This window comes from Pseudopipra pipra, chromosome 25 (genome assembly GCF_036250125.1).
Source record: "Pseudopipra pipra isolate bDixPip1 chromosome 25, bDixPip1.hap1, whole genome shotgun sequence".
NCBI classification, from domain to species: Eukaryota; Metazoa; Chordata; class Aves; order Passeriformes; family Pipridae; genus Pseudopipra; species Pseudopipra pipra.
In genome coordinates this window covers 2,585,690-2,609,373 of record NC_087573.1, presented here as the reverse complement: position 1 = coordinate 2,609,373, position 23,684 = coordinate 2,585,690, and the positions used below count along the sequence as shown (strand labels likewise).

Below are 23,684 nucleotides of genomic sequence, written 5' to 3'. Positions count from 1 at the left end.
CCTTTCCTACTGATGAGGCTTGAAAGGATACGAAGATCTTACATCAAAGAACATCCCGACTTAAGATAATCTTGACGTGCTCCAAATTCTGCAACACCCTCAGCACGTTCCGTGTTGCAGAGCAGCATTAAAATAATAATAAAATAAAAAAATCCCAAACCACGTACACACAAAAACACACAAAAAAACCCCTTCAAATTCTAGACAGACCTAGAAAAAGGCACAAAATTCTTATCCAGGGTTCAGCTTTTATTATGTTAAGCATTTTAAGCGTTGCTGAAAGGAAATACAGAGATGTGAATGCAGCTGTTATTAAGACATTAATTAACATGCTGTGACTCCCACCCCCGCGCAGGAACGCTTTAATGGCACTTGCTTATCCAGATTTTTTGGCTTTGCAGATGAAGTATTCTTGATCAGAAGCAGCACACAGAATTCCCTCGGGGGCAGCATCCGCGCCGCGTGCAGTCTGAGCCTCGTTAGATTATTACAGTAATTAATGGGAGCAGAATGAGCATTAAAGATTTACAATAAGGTGTCTTATTTTTGCCACAGAATTTCAGTCTCGAGCAGCACTTCCATGCAGCCCTCCCTGTGGAGAACGAGCCAAGTCCCTGGTTAGCAGCCACACGGGTGCCCAGCCTAGGAAAAAGATGACATGCTCGTGTTATAATTAGACTTTTCCTGTTTCCGTGCTGATGTCTAGGGATTACATTGTCACTCAGGGAGGGAGGAGAGAATTTCTGGGAAGTGCTTTGTTTCAAAGAAGTGACCCAAAACCAAGCCTCTTTATAGTCAAAGCTGATTATGCTCAGAGTGCTGCTAACACTGAAAATTCACTCTTTGCTCCAACAGATTCAGCATAGAAAGTAGATTCACCTGTCAGTAAAAATATCATTGTAGTAAGTGTGAAAGCAAGAAAAAAAAACCAAAAGCCCAGTTCAGTGTCTTTTTCTGACACTACTGCTGGTTAAGTAGTCTTTTAGAGAGCAAGCTCTCCCATAAACCATAAAAAAATTGAAAGCAGTTTTATGTCAGAAGCAAGGACTAGTCTGGAAGTCTGACCTGTGAGCACTATCCATTCAGATTACAGAAAAGGAAAGACACACGTTGAGGTTGGTTTCAGAAAGAAAAATAGGATGTCTAAAAAAACCCCAGTATGTTTAAAACAGTCTCTTTTATTCTGCCAAAGAAAACATCTTACCAGAAGATTAAGGGGAAAGAGGTTTCTGCTTGAATGATTATATTAGTAAAACAGTCATTGAAGTAGACAATGTAGACAACAATATAAACAAATAAGCATATAATTGTTGCAGCTATAACTGATATTTTATGTTGAGAAATATAAATCCATACCTTCTATGGCAGACATGAGCTTTTCTGTTGAGTTACCAGATTCAGAGGGGTTTGGTAATTGTAATTTTCATATGTACGATAATAGCTAAGTGAAAAAGAAAAGAACAATGAACTGTGTTGCTTTGTAAGAGAACATTCAGGTTGGTCTCCTTTCAGGAAGAGATAAAATGACATAATCACACCATTTATTCCAGCTTGTTCAGTTTGCAAGCGTGAGCTGAAGGTACAGAATCACAAGACCCAGGCACACTCAGGCAAATATTTTTTTAAGCGTATAAAGTGTCTAAAGCTTGGCACTTGGCAACAAAGGACATGAATAAACATCCAGAGGACTGCCTTACCCTTCCTTCTGCTTGGAAACTATTTTCCAGACAATGCCTGCCCCCAGGAGCAGCAGAACTCCCGCGGCTGCGACTCCTGAGAGAGAAGAGCCCGTATTATTCTCACCGTGTGTTTGAAAGCACACAAAAGACGTAACAAGGTGTATCTGCCAAGTAAGCAGAAGGAAACAGTGCCACTGAGCTAAAGACCTGGCTGCAGGAATGTTTGCAAGCTGCTTACCGAGGCCTAGTGACCCAGACTTGTGTGATGCTGGAGGGAGGAGAAAAAAAGAGAAATCAGCAAACTCTTCTAACAAAATCCAGTGTTTGTCTGCTGTCCTTAATCACTTTACCAATAAACCTTTTAGAATCATAGAATGGTTTGGGTTGGAAGGGATCTTAAAGATCATCCTATTCCACCCCCTGCCATGGGCAGGGACACCTCCCACTGTCCCAGGTTGCTCCAAGCCCTGTCCAACCTGGCCTTGGACACTTCCAGAGATGAGGCAGCCACAGCTTCTCTGGGCCAGCATCTCACTGGTAAAACTGATTTCTTAAACCCACCATTATCTACTCTTTTCTTAAATACAAGAAGTTATTTTGCACGTTTAAAATGCATTTCCGTGTTTCTGTCTGATCTTTGCTTCATTCCCATTTCACTCACTCAGTTTACAGGGTGGCACAGGAGGGTCCCAGCTGAAATCCTCTTGGCACTGAGTCTGACTGATGCCTTGCAACGTGTAACCATCATCACATTCAAGAGTGAGGTTGGTCCCAGAACGATAAGTGTTTCCTTTAATGGCTTTCTTAACACCTTGAACATCCGGGAATTCACATCTGATCTCTGGAATTGGAAGTCATCAAAAAAGGGCATTTAATGAGAGGGACCATAAAACATGAGAAACACAACTGTGGGTTATTTAGAACACGGTTCTTGAATTCCTTCTGAGTGTAGCTAGGAATTAATTCTTATTCCACAGGGTAGTTCCTTTCTTTGTGGCTGAAGAAGTGGGTAAGGGTCTCCCTGCCACAAATGAATATTTGTACAGATCAGCTCCTCCACACTGATATGGCAGATGCAAAATAATGTGTAGAAGAGTTACCTTGGGAGAAGCTTGACAGAGGAGATATTTCTGATGCTGGGCTACCAAAACATTTGGAGAGGAAAGATGTAGCAGGGAAGAATTCTGTGGCAGTTTTAGAACCAGCTGCATATAAACCACTTCTAGTCTGTAAAAGTTTCTTGCCCTCCAAAGATGTCATCATCAATAATTAATTCATTAATTAGTCCACCCATCTAAGCTATTTATAAAACTAAAGTGAGTCAGTTGCTTCAATTCAAGCATCTCATCATCTTTAACAGTCCAAGCCCAAGGATTCTATTGGACAAGGTTCTCAGTGAGCAAAGGGATAACATCAGCATGTAATATTTACCCTTTCTTTTATGTCATATATATATATATATACACATATATATTTACTATCACTTGTACTACTAATAAAGATACTTCAAAGCCACAAAAATATGGAATGGCTGGCAGAACTTTTCTGAGACTGCTTCCTTTAAGGAGCCTCTGATTTATTTACATAAGTGTTTGGTAGGTTATTTCCTCCCATTGTTATCTGAGATTTTCGATTCTTGAGTCACTGAGGCGGGTGCAGCTCCTTGTGTGGGTAATGATGATGATTGTCCAGATTTTCATGCAGGAACACCCACACTAGGAATCCTGTGACGTCCATGCAATTGGCTTTAGTCAAGTCTGCCTGGTGACTGACCTTGGCAGTGCCAATTCAGAGATACAGAGAAGGGAATAGTTGTTGTCATGTACAAACCATCCATCAGAGACACTTTCTCTGATATAATCACTTTCTTTGTTTCCTGTTATTGATAACTGGAGAGTGAAACACAAAAGGCAAGGGACACAAAAACGTTTCTACTCTTCTACTAAAAGTAAAAAGCTGTCAGTGGAGAGAATTTGGTGTACACCTTTTTGGGGCAACAGGGGCAGAGATGGAAAACGTGCAAGAGTTAAAACTGCCTATCAGAAGTGCCTCTGTTGGACTCACATCCTTCTGGCTGTTTGCTTGAGGTTCCCATCCTGCTTCTTTACAACAATACCCTTCCCAGGGGTAACAAAGAGTAGATAAATTCCTAGTTAACAGATCAACACTTCCTAGCTGTGACATAAAAGCAGTTCCCAGGCCAAATAAGGGGATGGAATTCAGTGTTAGCTGCAGGAGATCTTACTGCTTAGATTTTGGCCCTTGAATCTCTGAAGATTTAATTTTCTCCCCAAAGTAAGACGTGTATGTCAGTGTGGCTGCATATCCCTCAGCCCACTCTGGTTCTGCCACCACAAATTCCAAACAACAGGAGCAAAGGAAGCACAAAACCCACCTTTGCACTGAGGAAGAGGCTGGCTCCAGGTTCCTGACACCGTGCAGTTGATAAAAGGATTCCCAACAAGTGAATAACCAGGATTGCAGCTGTAGGACACAGATGCTCCATAGGGAAAAGTGTGTGAGATGTTGCCTTTGAGCTTCCCATTGGTGATGTTTGGAGGATGGAGGCACTTCACAGCTGGGAAGTTGGGGAGGGGAGAGACAAACAAGAGGATCCTGAAGGACTGCAGAGAGTGGCCAAGGCACTGTACCTTTGCAGGCTTCATTCTTCCCTCTGAATTACTTCACCTTGGCTCAATAACCTGTACCCCTGTAACTCCATCAGGCTTTGGAAATGGTTATAAACCTGATCCTGTTCTTATCACATTTTGTGTAGTGAAGGACTCAGATGCAGTCCTTCTACAAACCTTTCCCTAAGGCAAGACTTGTTAAATGTCCTTTGTTCTTAGCTCTCTGCTACAAAAACACACCTTGACAGACGGGAGGAGGATGGCTCCAGGCTCCAGATGGTGTGCAATAAATGGATGCTGTCCCAAGGAGAGAGAAGCCGGGATCACAGATGTAGCTCACAGATGTTCCAGGAGTGAAAAACGCTTTTGCTGGGCTGCTGAGAGACCCATGAGTGATATCTGCAGGCTTGGAGCAGTGCAGCACTAAAATTAGAGATGTGCAGATCAAAACAGGGCTCACAGAGGCAAGAGAGAAAACTTTTGAGCAGCTGAACACTCACTCCCACAGCACTGACTCCAACACAAAGAACCAACCCTCTGCAAAGAGGGTCAATTATCCCTCTTCCCTCAAAAAAGCAGGACAGGTTGGGAGGAGGAATTAGTATTTAGTAAGTCTTTCCTCTTCTTAGGAGAGACCTACCTGGCTTTGTTGTGGTGTTGGGATGATGATAATGTTCTGCCACTCCATCTGGATGCAACACTGAGAGTTTAAAAATGTGGGTGAGCAAACACAATGCACAAATTTACCTTCATTTCCCATCATCCTGCATTTACATTTCCAGCACTTCGCTCCTCTCTGATAGTCAGTGTCCTGCCTTGAAGCTGCCAAATTTCTCACATTCAGGAAATTAAGGGAATGTGGGTTCTGGATTGCAAGAAGCAGCGTGAGAAAGTGCAAATCATGCTAATACTTACAGCACTACCCAACCCCTGGCTCACCTCCTGCACGAAAAGAGAGGCATAAATAAAAGGAACAATTTCTGGGTTCTCCTTCAAGTAGTCGGAGCGAACAGGAAAAATAAAGGCAATTTCAGCTTTGTTGAGTGGGTAGAAATCAGGGAGGAATCTGCAGTGCTGACGAGTCCAAGTGCTGAGACTTACCCTGCTCACAGACGGGGGGAGGAGGATCCCAGGATTTATCAGCTCGGCACTGGGAGGTGTGATGGCCTCGCAGGGTGAAACCTTTGCGGCACTTAAAAGTAACAGTGTCTTTGTAGGTGTAGCGATATTTCAGAAGGGTTACCCTCCCATTCTGGATCTGTGGGAGGGGACACACCACCTCTGAAAAATAAATTTGTATTTATGAATATGAAGCCATATTTATGCTTTAATTGGTGCATGTATGAAGTCCATCCTTAGTGTGCTCAGAGGATTTTCACAGGAGACTCAGAGAAGAATAATTTCAAGAACCAAGGGCTTTTTAGTTCATTGAAGTACCCTAAGGTTGTATTATATATCTGAACATAGTTTGTGGCTATGAACAGAATAGTGCAAATACATTCCAACAAATGTATTAAATGGGGTAGAAATCTGTAAGCACTGCTAAGCCATTCTCATGACTGCTTTACTATCCCAAACTCACCTTCCAAAGCAATTCCATCTGAAAGAAAAACTAACTGCAGTGATCAACCCCTGCAAATAACAGTACGGGATTTGGAAGATTCCAGTTTGGTTTTACTCGATGTCCCACTCTTCTACTGCAAAACACATTCCTTCCCTGATTTATTATTTATATTTGTGAAACCAAAAGGGACAAATCCCTGCAGGCATCTCACAGCTCTTCAGTCCACATTTCTATGGCAGATCCAAAGCTTGCATCTGGAAGATTTTTAGAAGAAACCAAACATGCAAGCACCAAAAAAAACCCCTATCCTGGGGGAATATCATGCTTTAAAAGTCATATTCCTCTAATTCTATTTATTTAAAAGAAATGCCACTTTTTGATTTTAAGGACTTAATTTGCCACTTCTGGGCTTGCTAGTGGTGACCTACTTACTCTGACAAAGGGGAGGAAGACCAGTCCATGTGACATCTCGTCCAAAAATCACACATCTCCTGTGAGACTGTCCAACCAGCTGGTGCCTGGAGTTACAGAGACACAAATATCAGCTGATTCCAGGTCATTCAGCTTGGATTTTGCACTCTGACACTACCCCCAGAGGTTTCCCTCTGCAGCCTCCTGATTCTGGCTGGTCACCAAGGTGTTTCTGCTGCTTTGACACATGGGGGTGAAGGACACCAAGTTCCTTCTTCCAGGGGGAACAACACTGATCCCAAATGACTCCGGGTCAGGTTGGTCAGGTGCTAAATCAGGACTTGGCCCCAGCTGATTTCCAAAGGGCTGGATCCTCCTTGCTGGCACTCTCAGCTCCTGTTTGGTGGCTGTCTGAGGATGCAAAACTGAGACTGAGATGTGCAAATTAATCTACTGAGCACAGGAAGGGAAAAATGAGACACTTCTCCCTTTCCTAAGCTGGCAGAATTGGAACCAAAAATCCACATTTTGGCTTTCTGTGGGAGAACAGCTGCTCAGAGAGGAATGGGCTCTGATGCTTCACCACAAGTTGCCCAACACCAAGCTCAGACACAGTCAGCAAAGGCAGCGTGGGACTTACCCTTCCTCACACGTGTGGCTCACGGTGGACCCCAAAAAGAGATCTGTCAGAACAACAACTCTGCCATTCTTGGGTGTTTCTGGATATATACATTGCTTCCCTGGGAAAGAACAAGGCTGAGTTTAAACTCCTCTCTTGTAGTCGTGTAACACATTATGAGAAGGTATCTTAAGGCTCTGTCCACATTCTGACACCAATAATTTTGATTTCTAAATGGCCAATAATGGCCCAAACTCTGTGACTAGTGAAGCCATGTATGAACCTTTTTTTTTTTTCTTTTAAATAAGAAACCCACAAATCAGACAATTTCCAACAACACCAAACTGATGGAGCTATTCACTTTTACAGAACTCTAGCGCTTCAGACCACGTGTGGTTTTTGAGGCAGGTCAGAGTTGGGGACACTCCGGGGCGTCTCACGTATCCTGGCTGGCAGCTGTAGCGCACGGTGTCCCCGGCAGCAAATTCCACCTGATTTCTGTGTTCCTTAGTTAGCTGAGCAAAGGTGAAGTTTGGAGGTGCACCACAGCCACCTACCAGGGAAGAAAACAGAGGGAGAAATAGGGATATCAACCACACAAAGTGGTTTTAAAATGTCTGTTGAGCACGCACGGGTGAGTTTACAAGACGAGCGGAAAATAAAGGGGAAGGGCTGAAGGATTCCAAATTTTGGCACAGGTAAGGACAAATCCTACAAACTCCCAGACTGTCCATAACTCCCAGCTTGGAACCACAGTGTACCTGCACACCGAGGGAGAGGGAGGCTCCAGTTGCCAGAGTCAGTGCAGTAGATGGATGCCTCTCCCAGGAGGCTGTACCCAGGGTCACAGCTGTAGTTTACAACCATCCCAGGGGGGAAAACTTCCAAGTCCTGGCTGTTGTGATTTCCGTTGTCAATAGCTGGAGGTGAAGGACACTGCAGCACTAAAGAGAGAGGACAAGACAAAACTGAGAAAAGGGCAAGGACATGATGCTTAGAGGGCTGGAGTGATTCTACCGTGAAGATGGGCTGAGAACATTGGGTTGGTCAGCCTGGAGAAGAGAAGGCTCTGGGGAGACCTTAGAGCCCCTTCCAGAGAGATGGAGAGAGACTTTGGACAAGGGCCTGGGGGAATGGCTTCAAACTGGAAGAGGACAGGGCTAGATGGGATATTAGGAAGAAATTCCTTCCCTGTGAGGGTGGGGAGGCCCTGGCACAGGTTGCCCAGAGAAGCTGTGGCTGCCCCATCCCTGCAAGTGTCCAAGGCCAGGTTGGACAGGGCTTGGAGCAACCTGGGCTAGAGGAAGGTGTCCCTGCCCATGGCAGGGGGTGGAACGAGAATCTGATTTTAAGCTTCTTTAACTTAGTGCCATAGGAAAAGGATCACTATTTCTAGGAGCCAAATCTTCCAGAAAAGGAGAAATTACAAAGCTTCCTCCCACAGCATTTTAAAAAAACTAGAAGCATCTGCAAAACATACATTTACAAAACTCCAGGGCTTCAGACCATGTTTGATTTTCAAGACATGTAATAGTTGGTGGTATCTGTGGCTCTTTCACGTATCCAGCCTGACAAGTGTATTCCACAATCTTCCCAACAGGAAACTCAGTCTGATTTTTATACTCCTCGTTCAGCTCAGCAAACAACAACTTTGTTGGTGTGCCACAACCAGCTGCCAAGAAACAAAAGGCACATGAGAAACACATCCTTGGTTGTGAAATGCATTTATAGGCACTGTTAAACCCCAAGGTATCAATATACCTTCTGTGTATTCTGATACATTTGAACACAGAAATTAACATTCAGCATGTAAGGACACATGCATCTAATCTACATGCTCTTAAAAAGCCCACAAACTAAAACAATGCCTCCAAAAACAGTTTAAAAAAATATGACACTCTCAAAAATAATTTAAAAAAATAATGCCTCTGAAAAATACAATGCCCCCCAAAAACATAATGCCCTTAGAAATAGTTTAAAAAATTTTATGCTCCCAAAAAATTTAATGCACCCAAAAATAGTTAATAAAATATAATGCACCCAAAAAATATAATGCCCTCAAAAATAGTTTAAAAAATATTATGTTCCCCCAAAATACAATGCCCTTAAAAATAGTTTAAAAAAATGTTATGCTCCCCAAAAATATAATGCACCTAAAAATAGTTTTAAAAAATATTATGCTCCCCAAAAATTTAATGCACCTAAAAATAGTTTTAAAAAATATTATGCTCCCCAAAAATATAATGCACCTAAAAATAGTTAAAAAATATAATGCTCCCCAAAAAATATAATGCACCTAAAAATAGTTTAAAAAAATATTATGCTCCCCAAAAATTTAATGCACCTAAAAATAGTTTTAAAAAATATTATGCTCCCCAAAAAATATAATGCACCTAAAAATAGTTAAAAAAATATAATGCTCCCCAAAAATATAATGCACCCAAAAATAATTGTTAAAAAATATAATACTCCCAAAAAATATAATATCCTCCAAAATAGTTGTTAATAAAATATAATGCTCCCAAAAATATAATGCCCTCAAAAATTGTTTAAAAAAAATATTATGCTCCCCAAAAATATAATGCACCCAAAAATAGTTTTAAAAAATTTTATGCTCCCAAAAAATTTAATGCACCTAAAAATAGTTTAAAAAAATATTATGCTCCCAAAAAATACAATGCCCCTAAAAATATTATGCTCCCCAAAAATTTAATGCACCTAAAAATAGTTTTAAAAAATTTTATGCTCCCAAAAAATTTAATGCACCTAAAAATAGTTTAAAAAAATATTATGCTCCCAAAAAATACAATGCCCCTAAAAATATTATGCTCCCCAAAAATTTAATGCACCTAAAAATAGTTTAAAAAATATAATGCTCCAAAAAAATATAATATCCTCCAAAATAGTTGTTAATAAAATATATTTCTCCCAAAAATATAATGCCCTCAAAAATTGTTTAAAAAAAATATTATGCTCCCCAAAAAGACAATGCCTCTAAAAATAATTTTTAAAAATATAATGCTCCCAAAAAATACCCCCAAAAATAGGTTAGCCAGTTTGGTGCTTTCACACTCTGCACATCCTACACATCTCTGCCATCACACACTGTGCCATCTTTGGGCTGCAGAGTGCAGGAATCTTCAATTCCGGTACTTAGAACACCCAAACCTGCCTCCTTTTGGGAAACCACGGGCTTCAGCAATGCCACCAGCTCATTGCCAATGCCACCAAAGGGGACACGGCTCCTGCACGTGCTGGAAGCACATTTAGACCCCCGGGTGTCACTGGACACGTGGTTCCTGCCACTCGTGCCAGTTTTTGGCTGTTGGCAGGTTTGGCTGCCCCAGGACGAGCCGAGCACGGGGCGGGTGCTCAGCCAGCCATGAGAGCACGAGGGGGCAGCTGGTCCCACCTGCACAGCGTGGGTATGGAAGGCTCCAGCTCCCCGAGGCCGTGCACCAGATGGAAGGGGCTCCGAGGAGGGAGAAGCCGGGCTGGCAGCTGTAGGTCACCGACATCCCGCTGGTGAAGTTGGCCCCGAGCTCCGCGCCGTGCGTGGCGTGGGCGATGACGGGAGGCTCAGGGCACAGCAGCTCTGCCAGGGCAGGAGCACAGAGCAGAGTTTTAGTGATTTTGCCCGGCAGAGGAGCACGTGTAACGCAGCAAAGGACTGTCACACCTGAAGTGACGTGGGTGAGGCAGAAAGCACGACCTCAGGGCCACTCCAGCAGAGCAAGCATAGAATCATTGAATGGTTTGGGTTGGAAGGGACCTTAAAGATCATATAGTACAGGGACACCTTCCACTATGCCAGGTTGCTCCAAGCCCCATCCAGCCTGGCCTGGGACACTTCCAGGGATGGGGCAGCCCCAGCTTCTCTGGGCAACTTCTACCAGTGCCTCACCACCATCACAGGGAAGAATTTTCTCCTAACATCTAATCTAAACCTACTCTCTGTCAGTGTGAAACCATTCCCCCTTGCCCTGTCACTCTAGGCCCGTGTAAAGAGTCTCTCTCCACCTTTCTTGTCAGCTCCCTTCAGGTACTGGAAGGCTGCAATTAGGTCACCCTGAACCCTTCTGTTTTCCAGGCTGAACAATCCCAAATCCCTCAGCCTTTCCTAATACCAGGGATGCTCCATCCCTCTTATCAACTATGGACTCGCTCCAACAGCTCCATGTCCTTCCTGTGCTGGGGATCTCAGCGCTGGAGGCAGGTGGGGTCTCACCAGGACAGAGCAGACGGGCAGAATCACCTCCCTCAACCTGCCGGCCATGCTTTTTTTGGGGTGGCCTCCTTCTAAACCCACACGTGCCCGTGCTCACCTCGCTCACAGGTGGGCACAGCAGGCACCCAGCGGCCGTCAGGCTGGCACTTGGCTGCATGGCTGCCCCGCAGGACGTAGCCTGGGTGGCACTGGAAGGTGATGTTGGCCCCAGGAAGGTACACAGCGCTCCGGCCTTCAGCCACCTCTCCATCCCGGATGCTGGGGCTTGTGCAGGTGATCACTGCAAGGGAAAAGTGTCAAAGCAACAGCCTGGGGAAGGAGCTGCCAGAGCTTGTTAAAAACAGCCCACCCTGTTTGTTTTTAAGAGGTCAAAATTCAGGGGAGGCCGTGCGACCACCGTGGTCTCCCTTTTCCCTGTGGGTGACAGCATTTACAGCTCACCTTCACACCGGGGGTAAGGGATGCTCCAGGATCCAGATGGCAAACAGGAAACTGTCGTTTTCCCGGTGAGGACATACCCCGGGTCACAGGAGTACTTCACTGACATTCCAGGGATAAACACATCCACATCCTTGCTGTCGTGCCGGCCGTTTTTGATATTTGGAGGGGAAGGACATGGCAGCACTACCAGGAGGGAAAAAGTCCTAACTGGTAAAGAGCTGGTACCACAACCCCCCACTGTAGGGTGAGGCAGCCTTTTAACTTCTTTCTTTCCTCTCAACTTGTGCCCAGTAGCTACTAAGGGATGTGCCTGAATGATATTTCTATCCTACCCTCACTTACCTTCCAGCCTTCATATTTTTTGAGCTTATTGAACCAAGAATGATAATTTCTCACTATTTAGGCAACTACAGTGGTTAGTTTCCATCTGTGGCCCTGACAGCTTGCTCTGGGCTTTCTGTGGCTGTGAATGAGATTGGACACCAGTCTGGCTCCCAGTCCCTTTGTGGAGTCATTTGAAGAGGTGAAAGTCCTACATTACAAAGGTCTGAATTAGAAAATCATAGAATCATTTAGGTTGGGAAAGACCTTTAAATTCATCTAGTCCAACCAATAACCCACCACTGAACCATGTCATCTGCATGTCTTTGAAATCCCTGTTCCAGTGCTTGAATGGGGATTATGGAGGTGGGAGACAGATCTGATTTTCCCTTCCAGTCCTTGTGAGCAGCCCCTTTACCTCCAGTGTGAGGTGTTGCACCCTGCCAGCTGCACTCACACAGTGGTTCAGAAGAAATCAGCTGCCACCCTCCACCTCATTTGCACTTACTCTTCTCACAGGTGGGGAAAGGAGGGTCCCACTTGCCCCCAAACTGGCAGCGAGACTGTTGAGAGCCCCTCAAGGCATAACCAAAATCACATTCGAAGACAGCAACATCCCCAAGTCTGTACGTGGTCTCCAGCCCAGTCGTTCTTCCATTCTGGATCTGTGGGCTGTCGCAGCCAATTGCTGGAAGAAAAGAGCACAAAGCACTGCTGGGGATGTGAAACCCATCCTGGGTGTGGAGGGACACTGAGCAGAGGCAGTACCTGCTGCTGTACATCACTGTCGTGGGCATGTCAACATTATCAGCTCTTTTTCTTACACAAAATACCATTATTCAGCTGTTCTGAGAGTTTGCACTTAGCGGGAACAGAAAGGGAAACTCTCAGAGGCAGATAGGGCTCCTCCTGCCTCTGGGAGCTTTGATCTCCGCCTCTCGCTGGAGGATTGGTCTGCAGCGCTTAGAACAAGAGCCAAGAAGGAAGAAGGGGCGCAGAGAGGACGAGAGGAGCCAACACAAACACACCTTCACATCGGGGCCGGGGCCGGCTCCACGTCCCGGCGGCAGTGCAGTGGATGGAGGCGTTCCCGATGAGGGTGTAGCCCTCCGAGCAGCTGTACTGCACAGCCGAGCCCGGGAGGTGCCTGTCCGAGGGCTGGCCGCTGTGCTTCCCGTTGGGAATGCTCGGAGGGGGGGGACACTTCACCTCTGCCAAGGAGAGGGAAAAGGAGGTAAGGGATATGCACAGGGCAAGAAAGAAAATAAAGTAAAAACACAGCCTTCTAAAAGCAAAGGAGAAAGGCAATTAACTCCATTAACTCCTGTGGATAAATATCTGTCAGAGCCATGGGATTTCCTGCTGCCAGTGACAACCGAACCTCGCCGGTGGGGACACCACAGAGCCCTCCCAGCCCTACCTTGGCACCGCGGCGCTGGCCCGCTCCACGCTCCGTGCTCCCCGTCTGAGGAGGTGCAGAGGATGGAGGGATCTCCTGCCAGCGAGTGCCCGGAGTCACAGGAGTAGGTGACCACGTCCCCGTAGGAGAAGGTGTCCCTCGAGTGCCCGCTGTGTGTCCCGTGGGGGATGGCCGGAGGTGGAGCACACACGATCCCTGCGGGCAGGCACAAGGGGACTTTGAGCACTGCAGCAGCACCCAGGGGCTGCAGGACACACCCAGGAAAGGAATCAACAGGGATGGAGCCATCTCAGTGTTCAGTGTCCCAAATCATCCAGGAACAAACCTTGTATGGAAAAAAATCACCTATGGGAAGAAAAACCTGCACCCTCCTATGAGGCAGTTCCTTGCTGCCCGTCTGGAGGTGGTGGGACAATTCTTACCTCCCTTTCCATAACCATTGGTGACACACTCAGAGACAGACCAGCCACTCCATTCCTACACATGCCCAGTGAGAAATACTTACCCTGTTACAGGGAGTTTAAAATATTACTGTTTCTTCCCAGTTTGGAACAGGATAAATAAAAGACCTTTGGAAACATTTTTCAGAAGCATCAAGCCGAACAATGAAAATTAAAAGGAAAAATTTTACACATCCAGGGACTTGAATCTTTTGCCATAAAATCTTTGGCTTGAAAGACGTTCCACTTGATCTTGCAAATCATCACCAAGGACCTTTTCCTCTGGCCTACTTACGTTGGCAGACAGGAGCATCTCCACTCCACGAGACACGTGTGCCAGAGACCTCGCATGTTCTCTGAGAGCTTCCAACCAGCTTGTACCTGGAGCCACACAAAAGGATTCATTAATTTAACAATCAGAGACTTGAGATTCCTTTGCAACCTTTGTAAGTGGAAGCCGAGACTTCTGACTTGGGAACTAAGTTGTGTAAAGCTGAAAATCCACTTTGCCTCTCACCTGGCAGCTGAAGTCAGCTTGTGCAAGACTCACCCTTCATCACAAGTGTAGTTAATTTTGGACCCGAAGAGGAGGTCTGTCAGGACAACAGCTCTGCCTTTCACTGGGTGCCCTGGGTCAGGACACTGCTTCCCTGGAAGGGAATGCCAGCCTTTGGTAACCCCCAGCTGCTACTCACATCCCAGCCAGGGATGCCAGCGCAGAGAGCAGGTAAAGAAACCCATAAAGCTGGGGAAATGTGGAAAGCCAGCCAAGCCTGACACTTTGGGTTCTTCAGCACTTGTAGGACGTACTTTTACAGAACTCCAGCACCACAGACCACGTCTGGTTCCTGAGGCATGTGATGGATGGTGGCATCCCCGGGTGCTGGGAATAGCCCGGCCGGCACACGTATTCCACTGTCCTCCCCACGGGGAACACGGTCTGGTTGTTGTGGGGCTCCTTCAGCTCAGCAAACTCCAGCCTGGCAGGTGCACTGCAGCCAGCTACCAGAGAGAGAAGCCAGCCTAGTTGTTAAAAGAACCAAGAAAAGGCAGATTTGGGAGAGCAGGTGAAGGTTAAGGGTCAGAGCCCTGTTTGAACACTTGCCCTGAGTGCAGACTGGCACGGGTGGCTCCCAGGTGTTATTGGGTTGGCACTGGACCACTCTGTGGCCACGCAGGACAAAGCCTGGCTCACACTCAAAGGTCACGGTGTCCTGGTGTGAGTAGGCAGATCTAGGAGACACGATCCTCCCATTCTGGACCCGTGGGACGGGACAGTTTGCCTCTGGAAAAAGGAAGTGCAGGTCCTCAAAGCAGGCACTTCGGCAGAGCTGTGCAACTGAGAAGCCACACAGGATTGCAATCCCTTTTAAGACACAAGCCTGAAAATAATTTTCCTGTGGATGATGTCCTGTCTGCATCCAGGGATCTCAAACAGCACCAGAGAGGCCCAAATGGAAAGGTGAAGCTGGGGATGCTGGAGGCAGCGGGGTGGCCCTCCAGCCTCCTGCCCTCAGCTGCACACCAGCCCTTGAAAACCCTGGGGCAAGAAGTCCAGCTGTCTGGAACTTCCTAGTCTTTCCAAAGTTCCCAGTAGTGCTGTGAGGATGGCACATGAGTATCTGCAGCCACACCCAGCCCTACCTCCACACGTGGGGATGGGCTGGCTCCACACGCCGTTTTCCCCGTCCTGGGTGGTGCAGTGGATGGAGGGCTCTCCGTGGAGTGGGAACCCAGGGTTGCAGGTGTATGTTACAGCTATGCCATAGTAGAATTCATTCAGCAGCCTGCCCGTGTGCTTCCCGTTGGGAATGTCCGGAGGTGGCTCGCAAGGGATACCTGCAGAGGTGCAGAACGAGGCTTTTGAGTTCAACAGCAGCGCCAAAGTCCTGGAAATCCCTCAGTCTGTGGGGCATAAACACTTGTTCTAGAGATGGAGTAACTGCAGTGAAGTGATGGCCTCCCAGGTGAGGACTCGCTGGCAACAGGCTCCCACCTCCCCGGCCAGCAATTTCTGTGGCAGGTAGAAAGCAGACCAGTAAAACCTCTGTGGAGGAAACACCTACACACTTTATATTTTTTACTGTTTAAGAAATAAGAAAGCAAACAGTTATTTTGCATCACTTTTGCAAAATGCTGATTTTCTGCATGCAGTGCCAAGGCAAGCACAGGCACAGCCTATACATCACCTTAGGTTCATATGTACCTGGAGAACATGTGAAATGCTTTAAAACCCCTGTTTTAAAACAAAGCAAACGTTTCTGTCTTCATATGAAACTGTCAAGTAATCAGCAACACTACTGAACCATCAGAGAAACACCCAGGTGTAGCTGCTGAGGTGCAGCTCTTTGGGTACAAACCAGTTATTTGTGCTTGGAGAGTAGGAGCAAGCCCACAGTTTGGGATTTTGGGATTCCACTGCTGGCACAATACTCTGTCTGTCTCTAGGACTGACCCTCAGTCTCTCTGTCTGACAGTAACAGCCCCTAAGCTGAACATATTTTCCCTTCCTTTCTTGTAACAGGCTCTTGATGTCAGTCAGCAGCAGGGTACTCAAGTACTGCTGGAAAAGCTCCAGTGGAGACGTTGCTTTCTATAACCCATTAAGCTTTGGGATCTTGTACCTTTCCCAGAATGTCTTCTTGCAACTTCAAAACCCTCTGATAATTTTCATGCCCGCAGGGCAGAGGAATTGCCTGTGAAAGCTTTGATTGGAAAGGTGTGGCAGTCTCTGCTGGAAAATATTTCCCAGATCCATGCAAACCCCTGGAGCTACTCACGCTGGCAAACGGGAACGTCGCCGCTCCATTCAACACGTCCACCAGAAATCTCACACCTTCTGCTGGATTGTCCAATTAGCCTGTGCCTGGTGTTGAAAGGATTGAATGTTCATCCCAAGTCAGTTCAGTTGGAATTGCTGCCTCCCCCTGCCCACCTTGGATGGTGGGATCAGCAAAGGTGTGGCACTGAAGGAGGAGTTCCTTCCTCGCTCTGCCAAACCCACTTCAATTATTTATATGTAGAGGAAAGATAGTGAGCACCTTAAAAGCTATATAGGTACAGAACCCTGCATGGCTTCTGTACAGAATCCATGTGGAGTGAGTGAATAGGAGGAAGAAAAAGAGAGACTTACCTAATACACCTCTAAGCAGAAGCCAAAGCCAGGACTTACCCTTCCTCACAGCCGTAGACCACTGTTGACCCAAACTGGAGGTCTGTCAGGGAAATAATTTTCCCATTCACAGGTTCACCAGGGTGACTGCATTGCTTCCCTGGGGGAGGAAAATACCCTCATTTTAGCCTTCTGTCTCTCCATACCATGGCAAACAGATGCAACTATTACTCCAGTCATCTGCCCACATTTCCAGTTAACCCCAAAAAAGGTTTCAAACAGCAAAGAGTTACATGGCTTCACTAGTCACATATCATTTGAGGACCAGATTAACAGAAAGGTTTTTACAGCATGGACAGAACCTAGGACCTATTCCTTCTTGATCAATGGACACCAAATCAAGGAGCTATTCACTTTTACAGAACTCTAGTGCTTCTGACCACACTCCGCTCTCAAGGCATGTTATAGTAGGTGACATTCCTGGGTGTTTAGCATATCCAGGTCGGCAAGTGTATTGCACAGTCTTCCCAACAGAAAAATCAATCGTATTTCTATGCTCCTCATTGAGCTCAGCAAAGTGTAACCTTGTGGGAGGACCACAACCACCTATTGAGAGAGAAAACAGACATGAGAGCCAGGCAGGGCAAGTTTGTCGGGTGCACACTGTCAGGAGGAAAGGGGTTTGGTTTGCCTTGTAAAACTGTTTATTAATATAGCCATTATTAAACAAACACAGCATATTTTCTCAAAGGATTGCAGAGGAACAGGTTCTTATTCTCAGGATATGCTTAAATCTTCCACTCACGGGGTTTAACCACATTTTTCAAACAGGGTTAGGGAACATAAGATAGCAGTGCACCCCGAGGCAGCTAAGTCATTATTTACCTGAAGATTCGAGCCTGTTTAAGGAGTTCTGGTGAAGGAATGATCTCTCACAGATGGGAATAGGAGGCTGCCAGCTTCCATCCTCTTGGCAGGAGACCTTGGCACTGCCTTGCAGGCTGTAACCATCCTGGCACCGAAATGTCAGTGTTTGCCCAGGTGCAGAGATAAGTCCTTGAACATCAACTTGCCTCCCATTGGCTGCAGTTGGGTTTATGCAGACAGTCACTGGAAATGAGGGTGTGCAAAAGGAGTTGGAGCAAAACAAAGCAAAGAACCAGAGGCTGTTAATATTGCAACAACAAAATCAGTGAGACATCTGCTGCCACTGGAGCACAGGGAGGAGGGTGCTGGCTCTAAATTCATGCATCTAAGCTTATTCTTTACATATTAGAAAGCCATATATTTCATTAAAGGGGAATTTAATCCCTCACTGGAGGTCTCAGTGGCAACAGTGAGGGTCCCCCTGTGCTCAGAGCCACATTTTGAGCTCCTGCCTGAGGGGACAGAGCACAGACACACCTTCACAGCGAGGGCCGGGCTGGCTCCAGCTCCCTGAGGCTCTGCAAAATACATCAGCATTTCCAACCAGGTAATAGCCAGGATTGCAGGTGTATCTTACAGACATTCCCACGGTAAAAAATGCTTTGCCCTGGCCATTGTGGTTTCCATTGGTGATCTCTGGAGGCATGGGGCAGGGTCGGACTGCAAGAGGGAGATGGAAAGTCATAACTCAGTGAGAGAAGGAGTGCCAGGGGAAGGCAGTTGGAGTGATGCTGCATTGATGGGTTAAAGCCCATCACAGGAACAGCTCTACCTGCACAGGCTGTTCCTGCCTGCATGGAGCCCCTGCCAGGCAGGGCTGCCCTGGGGAAGCAGTGGGCACCCACACTCACCCCTCTGGCAGATGAGCACTGGCGGATCCCAAGTTCCCCCAGGCTGGCACTGACTCTCATAGGTGTTCTCTGCAGCATAACCTGTGTCACAGTCAAAGTGAAGAGTCTCCCCAGCTTTGTAGGTGCTCTGCAGATTGTAGACCTTCCCATTCTGCACCTCGGGTATCTCGCAGCCGATTGCTGCAGGGAATGTGGACAACATCCTTTAAACTTCAATACTTCAATGCATGGGCCAGATCCTGCACACACAGCTTCCCTCCTTCTTGTCACTGCCATAAACCTGCCTGCTCTGACCCAACATCCTTCCTGCCAGTCCCACACCCAGGAGAGAATCATCCACCCACCTTCACAGCGGGGCAGGGGCCGGCTCCACACCCCAACCTCCGTGCAGGTGATGGACTCATTCCCAACCAGAGTGTATCCATCCCTGCAGCTGTAGTGCACAGTCACTCCCCGGGAAACCTCGTCCAGGGACTGTGCAGTGTGCAGCCCGTTGGCGATGTTCGGTGGCCGAGGACACGTCACCTCTGCAGAGGGAGGAGAAAAGCCCATGAGAGTGTCTGCAAGAGACAATTCCTGAGAGACAGCTCAGCTCCAACCTCCTGCATGTCAGACATGGGGGAAGGTGAAGGGTGAGGGTAGAGGCCTCAAACCCCTGGTACTGCCAGCTCTGTCCTGACAGCAGCCTTTGGATGCTCTAGCTCTCCTCTGACTTGTCTGGACAAAGAGTATTGAATTGATGCATAGAAATCCAGCTGGTCATCCCTAAAAAGCTGTGTTGCACCCCTGACCTTCCTGGTCCCCAGCACCATCAACATCTGGCTCTCCATGGGCATGCTGGAGCCAGGCTGCCACTGGAGCACAGGGAGGAGGGTGCTGGCTCTAAATTTGTGCATCTAAGCTTATTCTTTACATATTAGAAAGCCATATATTTCATTAAAGGGGAATTTAGTCCCTCACTGGAGGTCTCAGTGGTAATGGTAGTGGTAATGTGCTCAGAGCCACACTACAAGTTTGTTCCCTGAGGGGACAGAGCACAGACACACCTTCACAGCGAGGGCCGGGCTGGCTCCAGCTCCCTGAGACTCTGCAAAATACATCAGCATTTCCAACCAGGTAATAGCCAGGACTGCAGGTGTATCTTACAGACATTCCCATGGTAAACTCTGCTTTGCCCTGGCCGTTGTGGTTTCCATTGGTGATCTCTGGAGGCATAGGGCAGGGTCGGACTGCAAGAGAGAGACGGAAAGTCATAACTCAGAGAGAGAATGGGGTGCCAGGGGAAGGGAGTTGGGGTGATGCTGCATTGATGGGTTAAAGCCCATCACAGGAACAGCTCTGCCTGCACAGGAGCACATGTTCCTGCCTGCATGGAGCCAGGCAGGGCTGCCCTGGGGAAGCAATGGGCACCCACACTCACCCCTCTGGCAGATGAGCCCTGGCGGATCCCAAGTTCCCCCAGGCTGGCACTGACTCTCATAGGTGTTCTCTGCAGCATAACCTATGTCACAGTCAAAGTGAAGAGTCTCCCCAGCTTTGTAGGTGCTCTGCAGATTGTAGACCTTCCCATTCTGCACCTTGGGTACCTTACAGCCAATTGCTGTGGGAACACGGACAGCATCCTTTAAACTTCAATGCATGGGCAAGATCCTGCACACACAGCCCTCTTTTCATCACTACCATAAACCTGCCTGCTCTGATCCTACAGGACATCCAACATCCTTCCTGCCAGTCCCACACCCAGGAGAGAATCATCCACCCACCTTCACAGCGGGGCAGGGGCCGGCTCCACACTCCAGCCTCCGTGCAGGTGATGGACTCATTCCCAACCAGAGTGTATCCATCCCTGCAGCTGTAGTGCACAGTCACTCCTCGGGAAACCTTGTCCAGGGACTGTGCAGCGTGCAGCCCGTTGGCGATGTTCGGTGGCCGAGGACACGTCCCCTCTGCAGAGGGAAATAAATCACCCTGTGGGTCGGGTGTTTGCCCTTTTGTGAGTTACTAGGACTGTTTAAGTGATATCAGGGTAATATCCTAAATTCTGTTGCCTTTGTTCCATTTGCTGGACCAAAACATTAGTTAACTAAAGGTGCAGCTGCACCGATATTACAATCACTCTGCATCTGGAAGAAATTACTGGCAGTGAGGACAGTCCCAACAGGAGAACTCACAGGCACGTCATGGGATTTGGCAGAAATGCACACGGACATGGAAGCAGCAAGAGCAGCAAGAAGCTCTGATTAGTTCCCGTTCCAGGAGGAAGATGAAAATGCCCCACATCTGACCAGGAGTTAGTAACAGGAATCCCCCCGGGGCAGCCATCCCACAGCTGCCTCAAGATCGTGCCGGGAGGTTCCAGCCCAGGGTTAACCCCACAGGGTTAACTTCTCCCACCGCGGCTTTGCTTTCCCACTGAATTTGGGAGGACACAAGAGGGAGCTTTCCCCCGCGGCCGTCACTGCTCGCACACGCTGGGACACTCACCCTTCTTGCACGCTGGCAGAGGTGGGTTCCATCTGAAGTCAGCCCCGCAGGTGCTGATGCGGGAGCCCTGCAGGGTGTAGCCCGGGTTGCAGGTGAAGCTCACGATGTCCCCGGGCCTGTAGTAAAGGCGAGCACGGGGTACTCTCGTCCCATAGCGGATGTTTGGGAGCGGGCACAGGGGAACTGGAAGAGGGAGAGAAATGAAACGTTTACCTACAGAGCTCCCAGGTGTTGCTGTGGTCGTGGGGATGGTGTCCCTGCAGCCCCTTTATCCTGAGCAGTGGGGTGTGGCAGAGGCTGAAGCTGGGGCGGGTGCCCCTGGGGCTGCAGGACCCCTCCCTGTGCATCTGGGGGACCCTGCAGCTTCCTCAGCTGGCAAAAACTGGGTATCCAGGCTTTCACATCAATCACCTGATGAGGCCAAGAGCCCTTTCTGTCCCTTCTACAGGTTTCTGACCCACGGGCTCTGAAGCCCATCCTCTGGGTCTGATCCAACCCAGGGAGATGTTGGCACAACAAACCTAACTGCAGTCCAGGGGTCTGAGTGACCAGGAGCACGTGGATGTGCCAGAGCTGGGTGGGGGGGACATGGCACGGGCTGGGGGTGTTGTGACACACTGTCCATGGCACCAACACCATGGTGTGGGGACACCCCTGTGCCAGCAAGGGGAAACCTCTGCTGCACCTTACAGGGGACCTGCCCACGAGAAGCTGCTCTCCAGGGGTACCTGGGGGCTGTTTGCATTGAACCCCTGGAGAGAGGGGGAGGCAGACATGCAGAGAGGTGGACAGGTAAGCAGACATCCAGAGCTAAAACCACAAGGAAGAGGTTTTTTTGTTCGCTCAGCAAATATTTGCTCTAGCTACAGGAATGCAGAAAGAACTTAAGAGAAATGCCTCTCTCTGGCAATATCTTTTGTGACTAAAGAGCCACAGCTGGTCTCCCTGAGCTGTTTGGCTGCAGCCCACCTCTGCTGTGCCCCTCACCAGCTCTGAGGTTGGCTTTGCTGGAGACCCACAGCTCTCCAGAATCACAGAGCACATGGGAGCAGTGACAGGAACTTCCAGAAGGCTGGAGAACCAAATGCACATAATTCAGCTGAACACAGAGATAACCAAGTATAACAGAAGAAAATAGAGCAGAAGAAAATACACCTTACCTTTTTTTTTTTTTTTTTAATCTAAACATAACCCAAGCCTTTGCAGCCACTTGTCTGCCACTGAGCCACCCCAGCCAGCTAAGGCAGGAGGGTCAGCCTTGGTCTCTCAAGATGCCAATGACTAATTTACACAATTGAGGATACAGACAGAAGTCTGCTCCACCCTGCTCAAACCTTGCCAGGGCGGCCAAGTGACAGCACCCACACTAAAAATATGGGAAGGGGGGAAAAAAGCCCACCTGCAGTGATGGAGCTGAGTTTCTGTGTCTGTCCCATCCCAAATGAGAGGGCATCTGGACTCCCTGCCACCTTTTCATGCCCTGCATGTTTTCAGACCAAACATGCTGACCAGCACAGTCCTGTTGGCTTTTTTACCCTCCTGCCCCATCCCACTGTATTTCTGTTTGCCACAGTTCCAATTTGTCCGAGGTCAAACCCAATGAATTCTTGGAACAAGCTCCTTGTCTCACTGCTGGAAGATGCTGCACCCATAACCAGCTTTACTTTAGCAGTTTAAACATGTAGGTCAAGCCCCTTGTTCTGAGAAGCTGTGTAGGTAATGAAAGACCCTCCACAGCTCCCATTGCAAGGTTAAACCCCCCATTCCCCAGTCACTCGAGTGTGGCTCCAACACTATCCCAGAGGGTCTTTTTTATTAGCAGAGGAGCTTAGAGGCTCAGGGTCTGGCATGCCAAGGTCCACCTGGGACCAGCAGGGAAGAGCAAAAGGATCAGCAAGGAGAGGAGCAGCCACGAGAAAGAGGAGGGCTGTGGGAGGAAGGTCCCAGACCTGCCGGTCTCACTCACCTCGAGCCTCAGCCGTGGAGATCAGGAGCCAAGCAGAGCTGCCCAGGAGGCAGAGGGTGAAGGTGAGCACCATGCTCTGCTCCCTGGCACAGACTGTGGCTCCTGGGGGGGCGGTGGGAAGATATGGACACCCCAGTTCCCCCCAGCACCCCCCGCCTGTGGAAGGAGCCTCAGCCACGGGACTTCCCGGGGCCGCGGGACAGGAACCCGTGGGCTCCCCGGCTCAGGGGAGGCTGCAGGTGCCCCAGACTGCTGCTGCTGCTGGTTTGGAAGGGGAGGATGGGCCCCCAGGACCCTCAGGCATCTGTGGAAGAGGGGGTGTGGGTGCAGGCAGAGGTGCTGTAGCTGAGCTGTGCCGTGGTGCAGAGCATCCTCCCCTGGGGAAGTGGCCTCAGGTCCCCAGGTGGTGATGGCACCTGAAAAGACACAGCACAGCTCACCTGGGTATGGGAAGGGCAGAGAGTGGCATTCCCTCCTCCCACACACATGGGAGCAGCAGCAATTGTGGACCTGAGTCCTCCTAACCCAACCCTGGCTGCTCTAGGGTTCATCCCCTGCCCCTGGTTGGAAGAATAAAACCCCTCAGACAGG

The 23,684-nt window shown here is 48.2% G+C and overlaps 1 protein-coding gene across 1 annotated transcript; it reads right to left on the bottom strand.

Moving 5' to 3' along the window:
- Nucleotides 1–273: 273 nt before the first annotated feature.
- CR1 (complement C3b/C4b receptor 1 (Knops blood group)) lies at nt 274–23,166 on the bottom strand. Its single transcript, XM_064635630.1, has 36 exons — nt 23,094–23,166; nt 21,128–21,310; nt 20,407–20,589; nt 20,064–20,243; nt 19,690–19,872; nt 18,988–19,170; nt 18,644–18,823; nt 18,270–18,452; nt 17,751–17,975; nt 17,280–17,471; nt 16,926–17,025; nt 16,534–16,619; nt 15,398–15,592; nt 14,859–15,038; nt 14,564–14,755; nt 14,304–14,403; nt 14,049–14,134; nt 13,314–13,508; nt 12,922–13,104; nt 12,402–12,581; nt 11,573–11,755; nt 11,229–11,411; nt 10,316–10,498; nt 8,384–8,575; nt 7,665–7,847; nt 7,265–7,456; nt 6,925–7,024; nt 6,306–6,391; nt 5,389–5,590; nt 4,950–5,041; nt 4,550–4,732; nt 4,075–4,257; nt 2,341–2,520; nt 1,918–1,947; nt 1,698–1,773; nt 274–1,441 (listed from the first exon to the last, which is right to left on the bottom strand). Exons 1-36 carry the CDS (start codon nt 23,164–23,166, stop codon nt 1,360–1,362), a joined length of 5,592 nt encoding a protein of 1,863 aa, XP_064491700.1. The 3' UTR covers nt 274–1,359.
- Nucleotides 23,167–23,684: the final 518 nt, after the last annotated feature.

Bases quoted from the DNA above. Each gene is read 5' to 3' on its own strand.
- CR1 (XM_064635630.1), bottom strand. From the start codon at position 23,166: ATGGTGCTCACCTTCACCCTCTGCCTCCTGGGCAGCTCTGCTTGGCTC. The intron at 13,509-14,048 runs GTAAGTAGGCCA...GCCTGCCCGCAG, and splicing joins AGATGCTCCTGTCTGCCAAC to GGATCGTGTGTGCTCCACCT. The intron at 12,582-12,921 runs GTGTGTTTGTGT...CTTTTCTTCCAG, and splicing joins GCCCCGGCCCCGATGTGAAG to CAATTGGCTGCGACAGCCCA.